Source organism: Girardinichthys multiradiatus, chromosome 10 (genome assembly GCF_021462225.1).
Source record: "Girardinichthys multiradiatus isolate DD_20200921_A chromosome 10, DD_fGirMul_XY1, whole genome shotgun sequence".
In the NCBI taxonomy this organism is placed as follows: domain Eukaryota; kingdom Metazoa; phylum Chordata; class Actinopteri; order Cyprinodontiformes; family Goodeidae; genus Girardinichthys; species Girardinichthys multiradiatus.
In genome coordinates, this window is record NC_061803.1 from 32,469,978 (window position 1) to 32,496,432 (window position 26,455).

General features: G+C 39.2%; 1 protein-coding gene across 3 annotated transcripts in view; it reads right to left on the reverse strand.

Annotated features, from left to right (window-relative positions):
- Nucleotides 1–26,455, reverse strand: part of grid1b (glutamate receptor, ionotropic, delta 1b) — a 705,375-nt gene that overhangs the window by 117,165 nt on the left and 561,755 nt on the right. For all 3 annotated transcript variants that reach the window (XM_047376999.1, XM_047376998.1, XM_047377000.1), the window contains 2 exons: nt 15,639–15,692; nt 1,286–1,459 (listed from right to left, as the gene is read on the reverse strand). In XM_047376999.1, the coding sequence (XP_047232955.1) occupies nt 1,286–1,459; nt 15,639–15,692 (228 nt within the window). The remainder of the gene's footprint in view (nt 1–1,285; nt 1,460–15,638; nt 15,693–26,455) is intronic.

The window sequence follows — 26,455 nt, forward strand, 5'->3', positions numbered from 1 at the left end:
TGATGCTTCACACCTGACCTTGTTTGCATTCTGCAGAAAATCCTGCATACTCTAATGATTGGGGTAGTTTATTTAAGCAGCTGTATTCTGCATATCCTCAACGGTTTCTGCATGCTTGCCTTCTACTGATACTGTCACCTTCTGTCTGGTTCTCTTGAGCTCCTCCACCACTGCCCCTGGTCCAAGACCAACTCCTCACAACCACGCTGACATACAGCAGACATGTTCGGGGGGGTAGCATATGCGCTCATCACTCTGCCACATGCTGAACAGCACATCGCTGGAGATAGCTGAAACCCCAATATACTAATATTTGATATTACACGTGTTCAATCTCTTCACTCAGTAGACAAAGCAGACTGCTCGATTCTCTTTTATGCAACTATAATCATGTGAAGTTGCAAATGTCTGTGCCATATTATCTAACCTTTTCCCAAAACTACAACAGGTACAGAAGGTAAAGCATGTGGATGAAATATTTTGAAGCTGCAGATCATAGATGACAGTAAACTGATGTATTTAAACTATTTCTTATAAAGAGAGAGATGTAGTTAAAAATATTTCAGATTGTTTATTGCATTACACATATCCATAAATATCAGGGAAATATAACAGGAAGGGAGGATTTAAAGCTAGCAGTGCAGTGCATCCTTTTCAATTCAGTTTCTTCTGCATCAGAACTACCACCTGCTTTCAAAATAAGGTGAATATTTCACAGCACTAGCCATTGAAATCCCAATGCTTTTTGCTCCGGGTCTCAAATAAATCTGCATAAACTTGGGTGGATTTTCCTAAAAATGTCTGTTTGCATATTTAAATGTGTACAACCTGTATCACCCAGAAGACTATCTGAGTCCAAAATTTAAAGGCAACAATCTTCTTTTCTTGAGAATAAAATGGCATTTGAAACAAGGAAATGACTTTACAATAAGCCTAAGTGTTTGCTTTGGTGTTGTTAGGATTTAGACAATCTAATCACTGTCATAAAGTGACAGTAAAGATCTGATGTTAAATCCTGAATTGCAGCGCTGATCATAAAGAATCAAGAAAAGTATTGATCTGAATGTAGCCTGTAACTGACAGATGTGGTGTAAAACCAACCTTTCCTTTCCTCACAGGGCTACATATTTTCCATCCAGAGGTACAAATAGAACTTTGGCTGAAGAGGAGGGTAGGCAGATCACCATGCAAACAGCCGTCAGTTGAAACTAAAAGTTAAATCTGTAGCTTGAACATTTCTGACTGACACGTTGAAAGCCAAAGACAAAAATATATATTTTTTTACCTCCAGGTTCTGCAGGTATCCTTCCTGTGGGTCGCACAGCAGCGAGGAGATCCGGTGGTTCTGCCTCATGCACCGGGTGCTACTGTCCTTCCACAGCGGGAAAATCTGTCGGATCACAGTCATACGCCCCAGCGCACTGTGGGTCAGCTCCAGGATCTCTGTGTCACTGATTTCCTATGGTAATGTAGTTGAGAGAAAAGGATGGAGAATGGAAAATCAGAGGCAGAGTTCAAGTTTTTTCAGAAGTCTGGTGAGTTTTTTTCTGTACAACTTTGTCATGTTAATTAATAAGATTAAACAGCCCTTTTTAAATATAGAAAATACACCAATCATAACAGAGCATTTAAACTTTCTTAAAGAGCTTCCTCTATTTGTGTACATGTTTAACTGCTATAAGACGGAGAAAGCCAATTATTTTCTGTAAGCTGTAATTATAGATAGTCCCCATCTGAAGTAAAAGTAAACCCACTTTGTTCTGTTTCTCTTTATGTTGTCCTCATCTAAATAAAACCTGAAGTTGAAAACAGATGCGACTGATTTTCTTGCTCATTCACTGGAGAGAAAACAGTTTATTTAGACAATTAAAAGACTTTAAATGTCAAAATTCATCCAAGGTGCTATAAAAGCAACCTAGATACCAGATTCATTGTGTTAGCTCTGCCGAAATTTAATTTCTTCCCTGTACATAAAATAAAGTGTCAGCTTTAGTGCCTGCACTAAAGATCTCAGGAAGATGTAAACAGGCTCTTTCAGCGCATGAAAACAAAGAAAGCTGGAGGACCTGATAACGTCTCCCCATCATGCCTGAAAGCCTGCGCACATCAACTTGCTCCGATCTTCACAAGGATCTTGGATGTGACGTCCCACCCTCCACCTGTCAGTGGATCAACAACTTCCTGACAGACCGACAGCAGCAGGTGAGACTGGGGAGCATCTTCTCCCAATTCAGATCAATAAGTACTGGTGCCCCCCAGGGGTGTGTTCTATCTCCACTCCTCTTCTCTCTGTACACAAATGACTGCACCTCATCGGACTCGTCCGTGAAACTCCTTAAGTTTGCAGATGACACCACTGTCATTGGACTGATCCAGGACGATGATGAGTCTGCATACAGACAGCAGGTGGATCGCTGGTACACTGGTGCGGTCAGAACTACCTTGAAATGAACCCACTCAAGACTGTGGAAATGGTGGTGGACTTTCGGAGAACACCACCCCCATACACCCCCCTCACCATCCTCAACAACACTGTATCGGCCGTGGACCACTTCAGGTTCTTAGGAACCACCATCTCTGAGGACCTGAGATGGTCTTCACACATAGACACTGTTCGAAAGAAGGCCCAGCAGAGACTGTACTTCCTGAGGCAACTCAAGAAGTTCAACCTTCCACAGGAGCTGTTGGTCATCTTCTACACTGCCATCATTCAGTCTGTCTTGTCTTCATCCATCTCAGTGTGGTTTGGCTCATCCACAAAACAGGACAGGTACAGACTGCAACGAATAATCAGGACTGCAGAGAGAATAATCAGGGCTGACCTTCCCTCCATCCAGGACTTATACAGGTCTAGGGTCAAGAAAAGAGCTGCCAAAATCTCTGCAGACCCCACACACCCTGCACATAAACTGTTTAGAGTTTTACCTTCAGGCCGCCGCTACAGAGCACTGTTTACTAAAACCAGCCGCCACAAAGACAGTTTCTTCCCCCAGGCTGTTTCTCTGATGAACATTCAATAGAGTACAGAACAACAGCATACAGATGTTGCAAATGCACCTTTTCTGTTAGATATGTGTATATTGTAAATTGTAAATTGTAAATTGTATATTCTGTAATACAAAAACAGAACAAAAGAGCAAAGTGTACCGGAGTCAAATTCCTTGTTTGTATGTACGAACTTGGCAATAAAGCTGATTCTGATTCTGATTCTTCACATTAAAATATCAACGTGAACCACATATTTTGAATAGATTTAAAGGTCAGACAATAATTGTCTGTACTGGAAACTAGATTTTTGTTTTTTATTTAATTGAGGTTAATTCATAACTGCCAAACAGTTTCTGTGTCTAGAACAAAACACTGCAGAGCTGAAAATATTTCTTCACTTTTTACTTCTAAAAAGTTCTAAAGTAAATCTATTGTTTTACGACCAGCTCTGAAATAAATGTAATTTAGAATGAAATTATAGAAATGTAATTTGTTTTTTTTATTTCTGCATGTAGAACACATACATTTTAAGAGGTAAAGCTCATCAAATATAAAGCTGCTCAACAACAATTTATTTATTTACAATTATGGAAATATACTTTTAGGACTGTTATTTTTAGGACTGTCCTAACCTGTCCTTTTGACCTGTCCTTTAAATTTGTTTATAGATCTATCAACACAGATAACCTTTAAACATTTCATGTTATTAATATACTTATAGATGTAATCATTTACTTCAGATTTTATATATTTCCTGACATTAGACACGGTAATCATTTTTAAACCATTTAAAAGCCCCAGAATCGAATCTGAGTTGGATGTGATAACACAGATGATAACCACCTCCATTCAGGCACAGGCAGGTTTCGCAGGAGCTGACAGTGACAGCAAACAGGAGGTGAACAACTAATCACAGGAGTCATGGGAAGAATCAGATAAGTGTTTTGGAGGGCAGTGATTTTCTGAGAAACACAGAGCAACACAGTCTCCAGGAGCAGGTAAGGGTCCGTGAAGATAGATGCAATTCTGTCTGAGACCACTTTACCGTTTTTACTGCAGCTCATACAAAATGAATGAGGTTAACTCCTTAGATGAAGGTCAGCATACTTAACTGTTTATCACAGTCTGCCATTAGTATAAATGTACAACCTACTTTTAGGCCATTTAACATATCAATGCAAGGTGCTTAGATCACTAAAACAAAATACAGTTACTGTAAATATGCTAGGAGCTCCATGAGGCTCGGTCTGGGTACAAATGCAAACATCAGCAGGGTGACAGCCTGATGTTTAGCCTGACCATCACATGTAAATGCAAAACAGGGAACATTGCTGTAAGTTATAACATTTTTTCCAACTTCACCATGTGTGAACCATCTCAAAAGCATGGCAGTGATTAAAATAGTCATGTTGTTTTGGCATACATTTAGAACAACTTTCAGATCACCCGACACTTCAATAAGGCATTTAAATAAAAATAAAAAAACATACTGAGCCCTGGTTCACCTGGTGGTTTCTTCCTGGTAAAGGGGATATGCTCAGTATGAGGGGTTCAATGCAATCAGCTGGGTTTCCTTAGATTAAAAACTGTTTACCTAATGGAATAGACTCAACTTTACTATGTTGTTTTTAACTAACATTTAACTGGAATGTATGTAACTGACTGAATCTGTCTGTATGATTGAATTTGTTGTGATTTGGCGCTATATAATAAATGCCATTGAGTTGAGCAGCATACTTATTCCTTATTAGAAATAAGTATCCTTATATATATTAGACTGGGTTGGTTTTTGCCCAAATATCTTCACACAGTTGTTTTCTATTTTGCTTTATAAAACAAACAGGTTTTTTAGTGCCTAGATATGACAAAATCAAGGTTTCAACAGAACTGTTTTAGCTTTTAAAACTCACAAAGTTCCTTTACTGTTTAAAAATTTCAAATGTTTCTTTTTTTATTTTTAAACTGAAGCAAGTCTATTTACTTAATCAACCCAAGCAAAATATTTTAGTTTTCAAACCTTGCAAGTATATTTCCAAGATGTGTCTAGTTGTTATAAATTTGTTGTTTTATTTCCTACATCAAATCCTGTTTAGTCAGTTCCAAAAAAAGTACCAGATTATTTTAGATCCTGAACCAAACAAAGTTCCAGTTTCTATCCAGCTACTGAACCCAACTAATGCTTACTCCTAAATAGAATAAGTTTGTTTTTTTCTTAAACCAACTATTATTGTTGATAGTGCTTTAAAAACTGGACAAATAGATCTCTACAGTCGTTTAATCAAGCTTTTTCCAATTATGTCTAATAGGAAAAGTAAAACCATATCTCTCAACCATAGACATTGAAAAGGTGATTCATGCTTTTATCACCTATCTTTTGGGCTACTGTAATGCCCTGTATGTCGGTTTAGATCAGTCATCTCTACATCGCCTACAAAGAGTCCAGAATGCATCAGCTTGTCTTTTAACAGGTACCAAAAAACATGAACACTTATCTACAATTTTGGCTCCTCTCCACCTGCTCCCAGTCCATTTAAGAATTGATTTTAAGCTTCTACTGACTACTTTTCAAGTGTTAAATGGTCTGGCCCAGATATGTGATCTTCTCAACATCTACACTCCACTTAGATCTCTCAGGTTAACCAGCCAGCTTGTCTTGCATGCTCCACAATCCCCCAAAGTATTGGAAAAGTTCTCCCTCTTATATCTGGACTATATTATTATAGTATTATATAGATTATAGTGTTGAATATTTTACATCTATGCTGAAACCTAATCTTTACTCATTGGCATTTGACTGAAGCAGAATAAGAGACCCAAATAGTTCTGATTGTTTTAGGTGGTATTTGGTATTTTCAACTTTTTTAGGTTTCTAATATGCTGTTGAAATAAATTCACATTATAATGGACACTGACATTAAACCTAACAAGAAACACAGAAAGTTAACCACAAGTATTAATATTTTACCAACATACCCTTCACCACATCCCTAAAACACTCCAGAGGGATGATAACCTGAACCTCTGCAGATCAAGAACGATCAAGGTGACATTTTAAAAGCAGAGTAAATTAGTTCAAATACAAATACGTTTTGGTACCTTATCGGTAGCAATGTAAAGCAAACAAAATGCTGCATATTAAAGGTTTTGGCTTTTTGTGAACCTAAGTTAAAAGTCAACACTTTTCTGGTCATATTGACTACTTAAAGCTCATTACAATTTAGTCACAACTAGCCAGTTGCAATAACAAATGCGCACACATTTATTCAACAATATCGAGATCGGTGGGTAATTTTGGGTTAAGTGCCTTCCTCTGGGGCACACTGATGTGGCAGGAGAGGAAGCTAAAATCAGACTAACACCTTTTCCTGTTTCAAGATGACTACTTCCTCCAGTGAGCTACAGTCCAAGCCAGCTATGTATTGCTTTCGTTTCATGCAGTTGTGGGGAGAGACAGCAGAAGGATGATAGAGGCAAAAAAGAAAAATGCCAGACATTGAACATAGCACTGATGGATTCAGTTGTCAATACGGGTGAAGACTTTAACAGCTGCAACGGGAGTATCGTGATGTAACCTAGAGGCTTTTGTTCACACAGAATTGGATTTACATTTTAAAGACAAGCGCTGGTGTCATTACATTTCATGTAATTAACGCTGACTGTTTCCAATAGGTTTCTTTGGTAGTTAGGGTTTGTTCAATATAAAGCTGGCATTACCCACACCCATGACAGAAAGATATAAGACAAAAGATACAATGTGTTAATTTAGAAGGTTCAAAGGTTACTTTCTGAGTAAAAATCTCATTGTTTTATGTACAGATTTTTTTTGTTCAGTTTTAAAATTTAGATTTAACAGTTCATGCACAATATTCCAGTTCCAATCACATGGTAGATCTTTACCATCAGCCTAGACCTAAATATGTATCTGACAACAAATTCTGGATCAGTTTTATTTCAATAAAGTTCAGCTGTGTGCGTAACACCTATGTCAAAATGGGTTTGTAAGAGGTATTTACATCTGCTCAGTATTGTTTTCATGGGCAGTAAACCCCTCTTTCCATTAGCATTACCGCTTATTTTATTGCAGTGAAGTTTTAGGGAGTTGGAATGTTGTTTTCCTCAGCTGAAGCCCAAAGAGTCACCAGAACAATGAAACCCTGCATTTGTTCTCTATTTGTGAATAATTCTGTGTTTGACCAGCATTCTGATATTGTGTGACTCCTGCAAAGCATTTTTTAAAATCCAGTTAGATGTAAGTAGCAGAACATTTTTCAGTAACATTCAGTGAGAGACCCACTCTTGAAATTATCTGTGTTTTTCAGAAGAGCCTCTCTTTCAGATCATTTTCTCCAGATTAGTTGAGCTGACTGGATGTAGTTTATTGATGTTTCTGTATCTAATTGTTAAATTCTTTCTTTCTCCTCCTCAGTTCTACATTCTTAAACCTGACAGGTCTCTTGTATTGTTTTCTGGACTCTGAGCAGCTTCACTGTACTCATCAAATTTCAATCAGATTTTTGGCTGTTCTTAGATACAGTAAAACCTGACAGCTGCTGCTCCTCCATGAGCCTTTACTGAGATCTTCACTGTCATTACTCCCTCACTGCCCAGCTATTTTTCTAATATTGCTACATTCCTTCTGTTTAACAGCATGAAATAATTTGTTCATATTAGAGCTGCCGAGATCAGTCAATGTAATCAATCTCAACAGTGATAAAATAATCCTTCAACATTACAATTTTTTTGTTGAAAAAGTTATGTTGTTATAGCTGTTTTCCTCCAAATTGCTGTGTGTGACGAGGGTCCATGGGTTGTGTTATTCAGGGTTACTTTCGTAGGGCTATGTCTCTGTGAGTGATTGAGTGAGTGAGTGAGTGAGTGAGTGAGTGAGTGAGTGAGTGAGTGAGTGAGTGAGAGAGCTGAATTTGTCAGTTTTGGCTCAAGTCATTGGTTTTCTGCATCTGAGTTACAGTTTTAATCGAGATAAACTGTCTAATTCATGGTCAAATGAGGCTGGTACTAAACGTTTTTGAAAGTTACTCTGAGCTGAAGTGCTCTAAAGTATTGTTGTACCTCAAGTTAGGTGACAAATAGAGAGTTTGTATGCTCAATAAAGTTTTGCTGTAGACCACACCAAGTAAACGCACCATGAATGATAAGCATCTGTGGAGAAGACAGTCAGGGCCTAGTGATGAGCCAACAACTGGGACAAAGCAACCATAAGTTTGTGTGTTTTTTTATGCTGCTTAATAATCTCTGTAAGGTTATTCAGATCATTTGTCTGCTGCATTTTCCTTTAAATTAGTGGTAATGGAAATGACTAGATGAATCTTTGCCTGATAACCTCTGTACCTCCACGTGTTAATATGCAGACATTGTGCAGTAGACCAAATTAATTTTACTTCATGCCATTTAAATTTTATTTAATTGTGCAGGCAGTATGAATACTATACTGAATCACATTTGAAGCAGACAAACTCAGATGTTACATTCAGGTAATAAAGTAATTTGCAAGGGTAGGTGGTTACATTTACTCAGTTACATTTACTTGAGAAACAGTACTCTATGTGTCTTTACACAGATGCACAAAGTTTGTTTTTAAATGAGGCATCTTGTTAGTACACAATTATTGTTTTAATGTAGTTTTCTTTCTGCTGAGCCTGCTGTGCAATTTGGAGGTAAAGTGTATCTACTGTAAATAGTATATATTTTCACTGGAAGTACTTTGCACTGTTTTGACACAAATTACCTACAATGAGTACTGGTTTCAGAAGCTTGATGTTGATTTGGAAAATGTGTTTTTTCTGTCTGAATTTGTTATTTTCTAAGGTTGCTGCTTATTTTTATTCATTTTCTTTATTCATTAAAATACCAGAATGTGTATATAACCTCAGGTTTTTGCCTAAATATTTTTTACTAATTAAATCAGATGCAATACATTTGATTAAATTTGTACAAAAACAGTTACTCAGTACTTGAGTAGCCTTTTTACCAAATACTGTTTCACATTTATGTGAGTATTTTTTTATGCATGTCTTTTACTTCTACTTGAGTGAAATTATATTGAAGTAATGCTTCTCTTACTTGAGTACAATTTTTGGCTACTCTGCTGACCGATGGTTATTTGTAAGTTGCATAAAAATGTTACTGTCTCTAATACTACATTTTGTTTTAATGGTTTAATAAAAATATATTCTTTGCAGTTGAACTCTAGACTGAACTGATGCCTATTTGTAATTTCCAGTCTAATCTCATAATTTTTGATTTCTGCAGACAATTTGTTACTTTGTTAGTTTCAAAATTAATTGAAAAGGTTTTCATTTTATACATATTACATTGGAAACAAAGATTTGCACTTTTATTTTGTGGTATGCAATAAATGTCACTGTTTATTATTAAAAAAAGAATAAGCAAAATGTAAACACATTTGCAAAAAATATTGATCAAAAAACAAATTGAAAAATTATGTAATAGATTATTTGACAACCTCGGACACTTGGGTGAAGAGAGATGCTGAGCTGTCCACTGATCACCACCTGGTGGTGAGTTGGATCCACTGGAAGAGGAGAAAGCTGGACAGACTTGGCAGGCCCAAGCGCATAGTGAGGGTCTGCTGGGAAAGTCTGGCGGAGCCCTCGGCCAGGGATGTATTCAACACCCACCTCTGGGAGAGCTTTGACCAGATTCTGGGGGAGGTTGGAGACATATAGTCCGAGTGGACCATGTTCTCCAGTCTGTTGTTGATGCTGCTGCAATCCCCAAACCCGGTGGTGGACACCGGCAGGGGAAGGAGTACTTCGAGAATCTCCTCAATCCTGCCGTCACACATTCCCTGGTGGAAGCAGAGGCTGGGGACTCAGGGTTAGACTCTATCATCATACAGGCCAAAGTCACCGAGGTGGTTAAAAGGCTCCACAACCACAGGGCTTTGGGGGTGGATAAGATCTGCCCTGAGTACCTCAAGTCTCTGGATGTTGTGGGGCTGTCATGGTTGACACACCTCTTCAACATTGCATGGCGGTCGGGGACAGTGCCTCTGGACTGGCAGACTGGGGTGATGGTCCCCCTTCATAAGAAGGGTGACCGGAGGGGGTGTTCCAACTACAGGGGGATCACACTCATCAGCCTCCCTTGGTAAGGCCTACGCCAGGGTATTGGACTGGAGAGTCCGGCCGATAGTTGAACCTCAGCTTCAGGAGGAGCAGTGTGGTTTTCATTCCGGCCGTGGCACACTGGACCAGCTCTACACCTCCAGCATGATATTTGAGGGTTCATGGGAGTTTGCCCAACTAGTCCACATGTGTTTTGTGGACCTGGAGAAGGCATTCAGACTGTGTCCCTCGTGGTGCCCTGTGGGGGGTACTCCAGGAGTATGGAGTCGAGGGCCCTTTATTAGGGGCCATCCGGTCTCTGTACAAGCGGAGCAGGAATTTGGTCCACATTGCCGGACTAAGTTAGACCTGTTTTCCGGTACATGTTGAACTCCGGCAGGGCTGCCCTTTGTCAACGGTCCTGTTCATAACTTTTATGGACAGGATTTCTAGGTGCAGCCAGAGGCCGGAGGGGGTCTGGTTTGGGGACCAGTGGATTTCGTCTCTTCTTTTTGCAGATGACGTGGTCCTGCTGGCCCCACATGAAGATCAGCTCCTCCAAGTCCAAAGCCATGGTTCTCGGGTGGCTTGTCCTCTTTAGGTTGAAGGGGAGTTCCTGTCTCAAGTGGAGGAGTTTAAGTATCTTGGGGTCTTGTTCATGAGTGAAGGGAGAATGGAGAAGGAGATCGACAGATGGATCGGTGCGGCTACCGCACTAATATGGACGCTGTGCCGGTTCATTGTGGTGGAGAGAGAACTGAACCGAAAAGCAAAGCTCTTGATATACTGGTCGGTCTACATTCCTACCCTCACCTATGACCATGAACTTTGGGGCATGAACAAGATCCCAGATACAAGCGACTGAAATTAGCTTCCTAGGGTGGCCGGGCACTCCCTTAGAGATAGGGTGTGGAGCTCAGAATAGAGCTGCTGCACCTCCACATCGAGAGGAGCCAGTTGAGGTGGCTCAAGCATCTATACCAGATGCCTCCTGGACACCTTCCTCGAGAGGAGTTCCAGGCACGTCCCACCGGGTGGAGGCCCAGGGGACGGCCCAGGACACACTGGTGGGACTATGTCTCTCGGCTGGCCTGGGAACACCTTGGGCTTCCGCCAGAGGAGCTGGAGGAGGTGTCTGGGAAGAGGAACATCTGGATGTCTCCACAGAGTCTGCGTTGGACTGTGGGAGGAAGCCGGAGTACCCGGTGAGAACCCACGCATGCACAGGGAGAACATGCAAACTCCATGCAGAAAGATTCCCGGATGGGAATCGAACCCAGGACCTTCTTGCTGCAAGGCAACAGTGCTACCAACTGCGCCACCGTACTGCCTAGTATTAAAATATAAAGTTATACAAAAAACTGAGACAACTTCTGAGTTTGAGTTCAATTAGTCCACTAGAGCAGAGAGTGAAGTGTAAAATGATTGTCCACTTAAATCTGGAAATTAACAAAGATTAAATGAGGAAAGTAAAAGCTTGAGGGAATTTATGACAAACAAGTGCAGGAGGTAAGGAAGTTTGGCTAGCTACATCAATAAAAACAACCCAGAGCAGAGGAACAGATTCAAACTTTATATTTACCAGTACCTCCCTGTTGCTGGAGGTGAACAGGCCTTCAGTAAAATAAAGATAGTCAATAAGAACATAGGCTACAAAGACATCATAAAGGATTTTACCATATGGCCAAATCAGCGCATGGCAAATGGAATACAAATCAAAACTTGTATGTTTGTCAGCTGTATGTTTGTCTATGTGTAGCACCTTACCACAAAAGCAAATTCCTCGTAGTTGTGAAACATTACTTCTGATTTTGGTAACACCAGCAGTAGCCTAAAATACTGCCTTTCGGCTTTGCTTAATGCTGTAGTTAACTGTGGTAACTGCTACTAGTTGGCAATGAAATAAACAGGTATTAAAAGGAGAAGAACACGTGTTAATAAATGTGGAACCAAATTTTCACAAATTCCAAAACAAAAATGGGGAAGAATTTAATAAAAACTATCAAAGGAAATCTTCAGTCATAATTTCCGGGCTTGACTGATTATGTTAAGTGTTTTTTACTGAGTTCAACAAATCTACAAAAAAGGCATGTAAACAAATTAAAATCAGTTTTTAAACATCTAAAATAAGGGGATTAAAGGGTTATTGTTCTCAAAGGATTATTTCCCACATACAACCACAAGGTGGTACCATGCTGAACATCAGTGGTGTTCAAACACGTAGGCCAGAATTGTGAAGTCAAGGGGCGTTGCATGGCGTTCTACTCATGGTAGAATGGGTGTTCCAGAAACTAAGGCTTTAGTCCTGGGTTCCATTCCCAATATGTCTTTGCTGCATGTCTTTCACTAGTGCCAACAAAACATACCTGTAGACAAAAAACATGTATGTATATATATATATATATATATATATATATATAAATACACATACACACACACAGGGGTTGGACAATGAAACTGAAACACCTGTCACGGCTGCCCAAATCACGGCAGAATTAAATGTGCGCCTCAACTCTCCTGTTTCCACCAGAACTGTCCATTGGGAGCTCCACAGGGTCAATATACACGGCCGGGCTGCTATAGCCAAACCTTTGGTCACTCGTGCCAATGCCAAACGTCGGTTTCGATGGTGCAATGTGTGCAAATCTTGGACTGTGGACAATGTGAAACATGTATTGTTCTCTGATGAGTCCACCTTTACTGTTTTCCCCACATCCAGGAGAGTTACGGTGTGGAGAAGCCCCAAAGAAGCGTACCACCCAGACTGTTGCATGCCCAGAGTGAAGCATTGGGGTGGATCAGTGATGGTTTGGGCTGCCATATCATGGCATTCCCTTGGCCCAATACTTGTGCTAGATGGGCGTGTCACTGCCAAGGACTACCAAACCATTTTTGAGGACCATGTGCATCCAATGGTTCAAACATTGTATCCTGAAGGCGGTGCCTTGTATCAGGATGACAATGCACCAATACACACAGCAAGACTGGTGAAAGATTGGTTTGATGAACATGAAACTGAAGTTGAACATCTCCCATGGCCTGCACAGTCACCAGATCTACAGGTCCTTCTCAAAATATTAGCATATTGTGATAAAGTTCATTATTTTCCATAATGTCATGATGAAAATTTAACATTCATATATTTTAGATTCATTGCACACTAACTGAAATATTTCAGGTCTTTTATTGTCTTAATACGGATGATTTTGGCATACAGCTCATAAAAACCCAAAATTCCTATCTCACAAAATTAGCATATTTCATCCGACCAATAAAAGAAAAGTGTTTTTAATACAAAAAACGTCAACCTTCAAATAATCATGTACAGTTATGCACTCCATACTTGGTCGGGAATCCTTTGGCAGAAATGACTGCTTCAATGCGGCGTGGCATGGAGGCAATCAGCCTGTGGCACTGCTGAGGTCTTATGGAGGCCCAGGATGCTTCGATAGCGGCCTTTAGCTCATCCAGAGTGTTGGGTCTTGAGTCTCTCAACGTTCTCTTCACAATATCCCACAGATTCTCTATGGGGTTCAGGTCAGGAGAGTTGGCAGGCCAATTGAGCACAGTGATACCATGGTCAGTAAACCATTTACCAGTGGTTTTGGCACTGTGAGCAGGTGCCAGGTCGTGCTGAAAAATGAAATCTTCATCTCCATAAAGCTTTTCAGCAGATGGAAGCATGAAGTGCTCCAAAATCTCCTGATAGCTAGCTGCATTGACCCTGCCCTTGATAAAACACAGTGGACCAACACCAGCAGCTGACACGGCACCCCAGACCATCACTGACTGTGGGTACTTGACACTGGACTTCTGGCGTTTTGGCATTTCCTTCTCCCCAGTCTTCCTCCAGACTCTGGCACCTTGATTTCCGAATGACATGCAGAATTTGCTTTCATCCGAAAAAAGTACTTTGGACCATTGAGCAACAGTCCAGTGCTGCTTCTCTGTAGCCCAGGTCAGGCGCTTCTGCCGCTGTTTCTGGTTCAAAAGTGGCTTGACCTGGGGAATGCGGCACCTGTAGCCCATTTCCTGCACACGCCTGTGCACGGTGGCTCTGGATGTTTCTACTCCAGACTCAGTCCACTGCTTCCGCAGGTCCCCCAAGGTCTGGAATCGGCCCTTCTCCACAATCTTCCTCAGGGTCCGGTCACCTTTTCTCGTTGTGCAGCGTTTTCTGCCACACTTTTTCCTTCCCACAGACTTCCCACTGAGGTGCCTTGATACAGCACTCTGGGAACAGCCTATTTGTTCAGAAATTTCTTTCTGTGTCTTACCCTCTTGCTTGAGGGTGTCAATAGTGGCCTTCTGGACAGCAGTCAGGTCGGCAGTCTTACCCATGATTGGGGTTTTGAGTGATGAACCAGGCTGGGAGTTTTAAAGGCCTCAGGAATCTTTTGCAGGTGTTTAGAGTTAACTCGTTGATTCAGATGATTAGGTTCATAGCTCGTTTAGAGACACTTTTAATGATATGCTAATTTTGTGAGATAGGAATTTTGGGTTTTCATGAGCTGTATGCCAAAATCATCCGTATTAAGACAATAAAAGACCTGAAATATTTCAGTTAGTGTGCAATGAATCTAAAATATATGAATGTTAAATTTTCATCATGACATTATGGAAAATAATGAACTTTATCACAATATGCTAATATTTTGAGAAGGACCTGTAAATATTATTGAGCCACTTTGGGGTGTTTTGGAGGAGCGAGTCAGGAAACGTTTTCCTCCACCAGTATCACGTAGTGACCTTGACCTGGCCACTATCCTGCAAGAAGAATGGCTTAAAATCCGTCTGACCACTGTGTAGGACTTGTATATGTCATTCCTAAGACGAACTGATGCTGCATTGGCCGCAAAAGGAGGCCCTACACCATACTAATAAATCATTGTGATCTAAAACCAGGTGTTTCAGTTTCATCGTCTAACCCCCGTATATTTATATATATATTTAATATCATTTAAAAAAATTGTATTGCTATTGTTTTTACCTACTGTTTTACAATAAACACAAGACTAATTAAACAAAGCTGATATTTTTTTGTAGGAAAGAGATGGTTAAGTCATTGTAGATCCAAAACTTAAATGGGGTTTTTCAAGGTTGCTTTTTAAAAGAAAGTGTTCCAGTTTGCAAATCATTTTGGGCTCGATTGAGTCTATTCTCACCAATTACATTATGATTTGGGTCACTCTTTCATTGAAAATACTTTATTTATTTAGCTAAGTTTATAAATTACTTAAAAGCTTAAAGGATTTGTGTGTCTGCTTTTGCGTAAAGGTTACTGGATAGATATAGTCATATTTACTATGAAAGTAAAGAGACTGCAAAAAGTATGGCTATAAAACGACTAACTTTGTGTTCTAACATTTTCCATTGTAAGAAAATTTTAATTGGTCCGTGAAAATTTTGCTCTAATTAAAAATAATGTCTCAATCTGCATCAACCACATGTGAGGGCCAAATTTGTATCATTCTTGAATTACAGTTGGGAGCTGCACAAAACCCACAAATGGCCCCTGGGAGAGAAAATTTGTATCATAGATTTAGCATCTTTGTGTCTTACCTCATTCACAAACACCCAGTGACTGTCCTTGGAAGCCAAATTTGTTTCCACAGCCTGCAGATACACAGAGAGAGAAACACAAGTTTTGGTCAATTTCTTCAGGTTCCTGTAAACTATCTTGGTCTCAGATCTTCCTATTTTGGCTCAGAGCCACTGTATCACACCAATGAAACATTGGTTTGTGGCATTCCTATTTGCTCAACCTCTGCTGTTTACATGATGGGTTGTCTGTCAAATGTCAACCAATAAAAGTTTTCCTGAGAGAGCTGGAAACTCTTATCAAAGTGCTGCAAGCTCGTCTAGTTCGGTGCAACTGTGTGATAATCTTGACAGCTTCTGACTGATGATAACGAAGAGTGGAGCTGATAAAGTCCATGCTTCAATCTGAGTCCAGCAGGGAACCTTTGGTACCAGCTTCTCACATTCCAGTTCTGGCAGACAGAAGAATTCAAAACTGAAAAAACTTACCACCAACAGGTGATAAAAGTCTTATTTTTACTTACAGGCTGATAGGAAAGCTTTTTTTTTTTTTTTTTTACAAGATACATGGTTACAGTGTTACACTGAGACAGCCAGTTAACTTACAGATCTGGAACAGCAGTCTTTGTTTACAGTTTATTCATATAGGTCTTAGTTTTAGATTTACAAGTGAGTGTTTCAGATTTAAGGATATCTCAGATGGAGCTGCACAGACTGAAATTTTCCATTTCCATTTATCCCATTAGTGTGGTTCATCAAAGATAAAATGAAAGCAGATAAACGGTGTTTGCTGGTGTCCTCACCATCTTTTGTTTAAGAGGACCTGGCTATTGAAGCATACAATTACAATAGGTACAAATCAAAAGATTATATTTACCCTCATAAGACACAAATAATGGAACAAGTCAAAAACAACACAAGACCAGGTTAAGATTACCAGCTCCAATCTTGAATTGCAGAAGTCTTTACTGAAGGTCAGAGTCTCCCGGGCAGAAACAAACATTAAACGTCAGTGTGCAAAATAAAATACAGCCCTTCTATTACATTCAGAAAAGTCCTACTCTAAAGAAGAAACAACTCGAAGACTGCAAATCATAAGAGGTAAGGATATTACAATCTAAACCCAAATATGGACTCAGGGGGGCCTGAGCAACTGATTTTTGTAGGGTTGAGTCAGACGCCTGACTCTGTGGGAGCCTTAAGAAGATGTGATGGAATGTTTGTTTTACCTGTTCTATTTATAAAATGGGTGAACTGTATAATTTGTGAATTTACTGCTCTGACTGACATGAGTTGTGGTGATTATAGGTTTTTATTGCCTTTGGATTGCTTCTGGAGCCATGGTGCATCTAAAATGTTTAAACAATAAAACGAAATATGAAAAAAGTGATGGATGATATACAGATTCCTAAAATCCCTAACATGACACATACATGCAGTCAAATCAGTTTTTGGGCACCATGGATTTTCCTTTTAGCAGAGCATTAAAGACAGTTTGGCTGTGGAGAGATTCATTTCAAGACCTTCAAACGTCTCCAGAGCGGCTGAGATGTTTACCACATGAATGCCATTGAATTTATTAACTTCATTGTACTTATTGTCTATGCCTTACTGAAACAGTGAGGAGCTTTGACATTCAGGGGGGAAGCCTGGACTAGAGCTGATGTTTCTCTGCATTAAGAGCCTCTGCTTAGAGGTTTCCAAGCTTGTCCAAGTAGAGACGACCCCGGTGCAGAACCCTGAACTTTCAGGAACCATGTATTCTTTCTCTGAGCTGTCACTCGGGTAAGGAAGGGTAGACTACAGAAAATAAAAATACCATGGCCACAGTCAGGAAAGAGGAGTCAGAAAAATAATGTAGCGTGTGCATGTTTATTTTTGACTAAAAGAGAGCAGCACTGTCTTTACATAAGTCAGGGGCTGTCTTATGTAAAGACAGCAGCCTTTTGATAATTAAAGTCAGCTATAAATGTCTTTGTATTGATTTTCAGCAAAATCCACAAATAAATTATTTTCCTCTAGCTATACAACAAAAAAAATTGTTATTGCAGAGATGTTGGTTATGTCTGACAACATATAATGCTTGTAATGCAGCACCGAGGGGAAGAAAAATGTGGAGAAAGCATTTCTTGTGCTGTGATTAGTGACATCAAAGAAATGGTAAAGTGAAAACATAACACCCTATAAAAACATGTTTTTCTAAAATATTTAGAAATATGGACATTTAATATTACTCTCATAAGTACTAATAAATTACACCAATATAAATAAATGATTCAAGCTAAAAAATCCTTTGTAAAATAAATTAGGACACTCTCTTGTCTTTTCTGAATTAAAAACAAAATCACACACACAAGTTTAACATATCATGTGTGTATGCTTAGAATGTCATGACTAGGCATTTTGAAGGAGGTTTGTCATATTTAACTCTGAGACATTTAGTTTGGTGTGCTCTTGGCTGCTGAAAAGAGAGTGAACACCATGGTAAGTTTTAAAGAGCTGTCTGAAGCCTTCAGAAAGAAGATTGGATTGACGCAGCTTTGGTAAGATATTTAAAAGAGGTCTCAAAAGGTTTTGAAATCAACCATCCCACTGTATGAAATAAAATATATTCTACTAGCTGAGGATATTTTAAACAACTGCAAACATGTCCGAGTCTGGCCAAACAAGAGCCAAACTGTCTGTCTCAGATTAAAAAAAAATCTTTCGGGACCCAGAAAGGTTTAAGCCTGCCATGAACATTGTTCACTGTGAAGCTAGTTCAAGATCACCATGGACTAAGAAGGTGCTGACTAAGAAAGAAGCTTCAAAACAAACATCTTCAAGCTGAACTGAAATGTACAGCTGCCAACTTTGACAAGCCAAATGGCTTCAGGAAAAAAGGTTTTCATGTTTGATAAGACAAAGGATGAGCTTTTAGATTAGCTGTTACGTCTGTTTTGAGATGTCAAAATGAGGATTCAAATATGTAGAAGACTGCATCAATTGTGATGCTGTTGGGCTATTTCACTTGTAGTAGTACTGGTGCTTTGTACAAAGTGTACATTTCAAATTGGACAAGCTTGAAATTACTCAACTTCACCGCAACACCTAGAGGGCTGAAAACTGGACTCAACTGATTGTTCAAAGAACCCATGCACACATCCAAAATGTTTTTGGAATGGATAAATTTAGACATTTCCAACTTTGCCAAAGATGTGTATTTAAATATCCAGCCATTACTGTGCCAGAGGCTTGTTAATGGCTAAAGTCACTTATCTATCAGCATGTGATTTGGAGTGGACCCCAGAATGTAGACGAGCAGGCAGAGATGACAGAGAGGTTAGTAAAAGGTTTAATTACAACAAGACCAAAACGGAAATCTCACACCAGGCAGGCAGCAACTGAGACAGACAAAATGTGGCAGGTTTGGCAAATAGTCATCGACAGACTTGGCATGACAGACAGTGTAATGTTTCCACAGATACAGAACCAAACAGCAGTGTATATATAAGACATGGTAAATGGAGAAACAGGGAGACTGATTCGCATGGTTCAGGTGAACCGAATGAAGCTGCTTACCAGCTTTGGCAGGAGTGAAAACAAAACATAACTGGGACTAAACAGGAATACAATGACACAATCAAACCTAAATACAAAAGAAAGAACATATATCCCACCCGGAAAACATAATAATCAGAAGCAAGATCCAGAACACAACATAATCAGAATCGAAGAAAAACCTAAAAACAAAAAAATAAACACCCTCAAATCATGACATTAACTGGTTAAAAGTAACTAGCTAAGTGACATTTACCAAATATTATGGAGGATGTACATATATACACTGTTCAAAAAAATAAAGGATGACTTTTATTCAGATTATAATATCAGTTAAACTTCTGGAATATTGATTTGGTTAGTTAAGTAGTAGAGGGGGTATTTAATCAGTGTCTGCTGTTTTAGTGTTCATGAAATTAACAACAGGTGGATTAAAAGGGGAAACAATATATGACCCCAAATCTCAAAAGAGGACTGGTTTTGCAAATCGAGGACACAGACTTTTTTCCCTCCTTGTTTTTTTCACTGGTTTTTATTTTTTTGTATTTGACCAGGGTCAGTGTCACTACTGGTAGCACAAGGCAATACCTGGCAGTCCAACTCCACCAGGATGGCACCTCAATACGTGCCGAACCCCAAATATTTGCTGTGTCTCCCAACATAGTCTCAAGACCATAGAAGAGATTCCAGAAAACAGGCTGTTACACTAGGAGAGCTGGACAGGGTCGCCGGAGGTCCTTAACAAATCAGCAGGACCGAAATCTGCTCTTTTGTGCAAGAAGGGACAGGATGAGTACTGCCAGGGCCTTACAAAGTGACATCCAGTAGGCCACTGGCATAAATGTCACTGATCAAACTATTGGAATCAGACTTCATGAGGGTGACTTGAGGGACTGATGTCCTCTAGTGGGCTATGTGCTCAATGTCCAGCACTGCGGAGCTCCACTGGGATTTATCAGAAAACACTGGAATTGGCAGGTTCTGTAATGGCGCCTTGTTCTTTTTCCCAGGTGAAAGCAGGTTCACTCTGAGCTCATGTGACAGACGTGAAGGTATCTGGACAAGCTGTGGTGAACGTTATGCGGCCTGCAACATTGTTCAGCATGCTGTCCAGGGGCTTAGTGATGCCCTGGTCAGGATCTTGAAGGAGATACACCAGGTCACCATCAGTCATCTCATAAGGAGCATGCCCAGACATTGTCAGGCATGCATACAAGAATGTGCTGTTATAACGTATCAACAAATTGGGCTAGCCTGCAGCATCACGTTTTCAGTTAAAATTTATTGGAGACTTTAGGTTAAGCCCTCTGTGGGTTAATTATTCTTATTTTCATCAAATGATGTGGCATCCTTTTGGGCCTAATACATTAACCTGTGCCATATCAGTATGGATATCCAGCATGATTTATCTTTCTAACTGAGATCAAAGTGTTGCTTTTTTGTATTATAGCATGTATGTATAGTTTTGATCCTATGTAGATTGGATATTGCAAAACTATTCTCCTTTATAAATCAGGTAGGGGTTTTGCAAATGCACCTTACACAGTGGACGAATAAATCATCTTTTTCTCAGATATTGAGGTGGAAACTAATGATATTTGGAATTTGCAATCCCATTTTCTATTTATATCAAGGTTACTCCTCAACAAATCCCCCAAAGTGTACCAAAGCATTAATGTAAAAAGTGTGCTTGGAATAGTATGCCGTAGAATATGTTCTGGCTGAGCCGAAGTGTTTTCCCACACAGATTCATGCCAGAGGATCAGCGCCAAGTAATTTTAGTTTTTGTAACATGTCCGGCCTCTCTAACAGGCTTCATGTTTGATTTCTGCTCCAGCAAACACTGACTCACCCAGGAAGCTCAACACAGATGTAATGATCTTTGTAGTTTGATCTTTTAATGTGTGCGTACTGTGGAGGTGGGAGCAGAGGGTAAGAGGTGAGGATTAGGGACATATTAATAGCAGCAGTTAGGACCAAAATGTCAGTAACGTGAAGGTTTGTGATAAGGTCCAGCTTCTTTGTGTGTGTGAGTTGATGATGTTGTCAGTGATCTGGTTAAGCTATCATTAAAAGGCCACGGCCCCACTCTGTAGAGATACTTCACATGACATCTATTATTGGAAAATATTACACCTGACACCGTAACCTTTACCAGGCCATGATGGACGCGCGCACACACACACACACACACACACACAACAGCAGAGAGACTTTGTGATGCTGTCTTTTAAGAATGATGTACTATTCTGCACTGATTTTACTGTGATCTATATTGAGGATTTTGTTTCCTGATTCCCTTCTCTGTCTTCATAAAACTGGGTTCAGGAATCAAAAACATTGGACTGTGCATGTTGTGGCATTTTACGATCTAACTGTGAAACGTGAAGTGTAAGGCAACAGAAACAAGGTGAATAAAGAAAATAATTAAAATGAAATATTTTTACAGTCTGAGCTGGCAGAACATTAAGACCTTGTTCTTTCCATCCACAGATCTTTTTTCAGAGGTTGTTCAGAGAGTTTGGCTTTGCTGTTTAAGGCCGATGGATATTCCTCTGACCAATTAATTACTGTGTTTTCAAGTAATTACATTTTGGATGAATTAGTTTGAACACACACAACCAAATTCAAGTTTTAAAAACTTTGGTATATTCTTTGCTGTAAAATATGGACATGTCAGGGTTCAAATATTTAAAAGATGGCAATTTATTTAATTGAATACAAACTGCTTCTTTTTTACTTAAATTGTGTACATATAGATCTACGTATGTGTACATTTATCTGTGTGAACACCCATATAATAGAGGGTTGTTGAAGCACCTTTTGATTCAGTTTCAGCATTTTGTCTTCTTTAGTAGGAGTCCATCAGCATCCCACGCCTTGGCTTGGTATTATTTGCCCACTCTGTCATGCAAAAGTTCTCCAAATCTTTCATATTGTGAGATCATCTCTTGTCCACAGAAGTGACCAGAGAGATTTGTAGTCAAACTTAGTTCAGGACTTAGGTTTTCTTCTGTTCATTCAGATGTATGCTTGAAGATGAGGTGGGAGTCAAACTGATTGGTAGAAGGACAGCAGAACCTTTCCTAGTAAATTAGATTCATTGAAATTGATGGCATGTGTTATTTCTATGATAGAACCTAACTTTTTCTAACTTTAGTTTACCACCTCCTCCACCAGGCTGTGAACTTTCTAGTTGAAGATGTGCTGGGCCTGTTGTGCACACAGGGAAGCAATTAAATAGATGTGCATTTCTGTCACTTGGATGGATTATACGCCACTGGTTACTATTGTTAATTAAACTACCATTCTGACATTACTATCACAAAACAGGACATAATACCATAGGACAGCAAGTTTCATTCATCTTCAGCTTACGACAGCTAACTAGCTCAAGGACCAAGAGTACCATCAGATTCTCTAAAAAAGCTGATAATTACATGTTTCACTAATAAAATGTAACTATGTACCTGAAGCATACCCATGTTGGGTCCAGTCATGGATTACAACATTTAAAGGCCAGTTTGACCTTATCTGGAATTTTCAAAATAAATCACAGTAACCCACTCCAGCTCAGTCAGGAACAGGAATAGGAATGACACAGCTACGGAGGTTATCTGCAAGCTAACCCTTTATTTACCCACACATGGATGTATTTCTCAACGCCCAGGACAATTTATCCTCAGCACGGTTCACATAAGAGGTAATGTTTGGGCAAAGAAGATTAGAAACTCAGCTAATGATGTGTTCTGTGTTGTGTTTTTGAAGTTAAAACAAACTTTATTTAAAGGGTGTTTTGTTTTTTTAAACACAAATTGGCTATAACATGCCGCATTATTGGTATTTTAAAGGTCCATGTTTGATTCTGGTAACAACTATAAGCTTATTTTGTTAGCACCAACCGCTAACGGCTCAGAACACATGCTCACCCCACCTTATGAGCCATCTACAGATCATTTACCCAGAATGGTTGCTAGTTTCCAATTTAAGAAATAATATTTCCCTAATTATTATTTTACTAAGCGTCATAACTAATTAAACACCATTAAAGATAATTTACCCAGAAAGGTTGTTGGTCCTCATTCAAAATAATATTTTCTCAAATATTATTTTAACATTTCCTTAAAAATATTTCCTTAAATATTATTTGTACTAGACGAAGCCAGCTAATTAAACACCGTTAAGACCCATTTATCCAAAAAGGTTTGGTTCTTATTCAAAATAATATTTACATAAATATTATTTTAATAAACGAAGGCAGCTAATTAAACACCGTTGAGAATTAGTCATCCAGAAGGTTGGTTTTATTCAGCAAATCATGTCAGTCAGTCATCAGTCATTTTCTATACCGCTTCCTCCATAGTGGGTCACGGGGAAGCTGGTGCCTATCTCCAGCAGTCTATGGGCGGGAGGCGGGGTACACCCTGGACAGGTCGCTAGTGCATCGCAGGGCAATCATTCAGCAAATCATTCTTTAAAATATTATTTTATTAAAATAATGTTTTATCTGATCTTGCATTGTGAATGGTTGTTTGAAGGTATACCAGAGTGTTTGCCTTAGTGGTAACAAGCTCAGCCTCTACTGATTTTTTCTTTGTTTTTGTGCTCCTTGTAACTTTGTATTTTGCTCCCTCGCAGGTTTCTAACCTAAGGCTTTGGTTACCTTGCTGAGGCTCAACTATGCTCCAGAGGTTTCTGGGGAATTAAGATTACCGCCTACTGGAAATTGGATCTTCGCTTTTGTTGACTTAATTCCCAACCACCTGTACTTTTCGGACACGGACCAAGCTGGCGGCTTCCCGCTTCCTCCTCCTTCAGGACCAAGGCATAAGCGTACCCTGTTCCACCCTCCAACACCAGTACCCGCACCCAAGCTATCTCTGCTTTTCACCAAGTCCTCTCAGACAGCACTAGAGAGAACGGCTGAGCAACTTCTACTTCGCAAGCCAAGACCCTGAATCCCTCTACCCCTGGTGGTTCAAGCAACAACAATTTAGTAAGCCATTTCTCAGATCTTTTAGTCATTTTTCTACATTATCCTTTGTTCATCAGTCATTTCTTTCTTCCCATACAGTTGGTGTTTCCTGTCCCCGCTCCTGATTATTTTGCTGACAATAAAAACACCTTACATTCTGTTCTTACTTTTGAGTGTTTTTCTGTATGTGGGTCAAAGCTGTCTCGAAAACAATGACAATACCAATTATTGCCAAAGTTAGGTCCAAGACTAACTGAACTCAATTTTCAGATTCATCAAGATAATCCTTTGTTCTCAAAACTAAAAATAATATTGCATGGTAAGGTTGCTTCACTGTTTTGGTCATGGTTTTCAACCGTCTTTGATTCACTTGTTTTTATTGTACACAGCCCATTAGTCTTCCTTATTCTTTCACTTTGCTTGGTATTTTAGTTGGGTTGTTTTAGCATAGTAAAGAGTTTGTTGATTGAAATATGTTTGAATTTAAGTTGACTTATTTTTGTCAATACATTCTTGAACTGTGTAGAGGTTTGCTGTTTAATAATGTAACCCTTAAAAGACCAAATTATTGTTTAATAAAATATTAAAGTATTAATATTAAATAATATATTCATAATCACAACACCCAGAATTTGTATTACCTTCTACAAAGTACAGGAACTACATAATATGCTACATCAACAAGGAAAGTGTTTTTCTTCCTCTCCAGACTTCATCTTACATAAACTAATCTGTTGGGAAATAGACAACACCTACAAAAACAAATATAAATGCTTTTAGTCTTCAAGACAATAAACGTCTATTTAAACAATTATATTTTAAAGGAAAATTATTATCTAACCTTATTTAGACAAGAAAATGCAATATTTATTGTTTCTACACCTGTTTTATTAATCTCTTACTGCACTTAGGTTTGTGAAACCTTTTCATCTCATATTCATTATCTATGTATAATTAAATGCTTTGCATGGACTTTAAACATGTAAACTATTAAAATAGTTTTGTGCATACTTTTTTTTTTCCATTTCTAGTTTGATCATCTAAACATGTTTGTTACTGATGAAGCCAGGCAGCAGTCTGCTTGCATATCATTGGCCTGGCAGTTTGGAAGGCCATAGTAAGCACTAAATTAGCAGGTTAGGTCTCTGAGCAGGTCCTTGTCTAGAATAGATGATGGGGAGATCAAAAAGTGATTGCATCAACACCCTGCAGCCAGTTCAGCAGCAGGCGGCCAGTGCAACACTCTCCTCTGCTGCTGAAATCCTTCATTTCAATCTGGGCTAACTTTCTCTTATGTGGAGAAATTTAGTTTTTAAAATAATCAGAGCTACTACCATGTTTTAACTGAACATTTAGCTGCCAGAACAAATAACTTAAACATTATCATTTTATTAAAAACCTTTAGGGATTTTTACAGAGTTACATAAATTCCTGGTCTGATTTAAAATGTGACTTGCAAGGCTAACAGGATTAGGATTAAAGTAAATTCGCATTTGACTTGAATTTGCACATATTATATTCCTAAGTCATATTTGAAAAAATATTACCTATTGTTATGCTATGAGACGCACAATGTTATACTCTAATCTAATTTAAAAAAATGAAACCAAGATCAGGAATAATCCTGCAAGAGATTATGCATCGAATATGCATTTCGATATTCAAATATAAATTAAAACGACCTCATTGTAAAAGATGATAAACACCTTTTAACTCAACACACATGAGGCAACCAGGAAAAAAACTGCAGCATTTTTTCCAGCTGCAGGCCTGAATGCTGCTGTCAGGCTGAGAATAAACATTTAGGAGCAGAAACAACAAAACAAGGCATGTGTGGTGTTGGAATAGCTGTATTTTTCCACCAACTGCGGCTCAACCTACAAGGAGCTGATGAGGTATTGATCGCACAGACCAATATGCACTGGATCAAAGCTGCATGAAAGAATCAGGGTTTTGCTGCTAAATATTGAGCGGTGAGGGGCTGCTGAGGAAAGACAGCGAGTTCTGTTTGGGTGGGAACATGTTTCGCTTCTGTTGGGTCCAGCCATGGATGAGAACAAGGACAGAACTGTACACAGAGAACAAAAAAGACTGGTTACAACTCTGAATCCCAAAATGCACAGTAGGCTATTAACCCATTTTAATGACAGCTCCCAGGAAGTAGGAGTCACAGCTGTGACGGCATAGAGCTACAAATCTCTGTAGAGTTATTTCTCCTTTGCCTCCAGCTCTCCAAAGGCTGCATTGGGACACTTGTGTTAACATCTTGATCTCGCAGGCTGAGTGAAAGGCTGCGTCTTGGAAGAAACCTTGAATCCAAAGT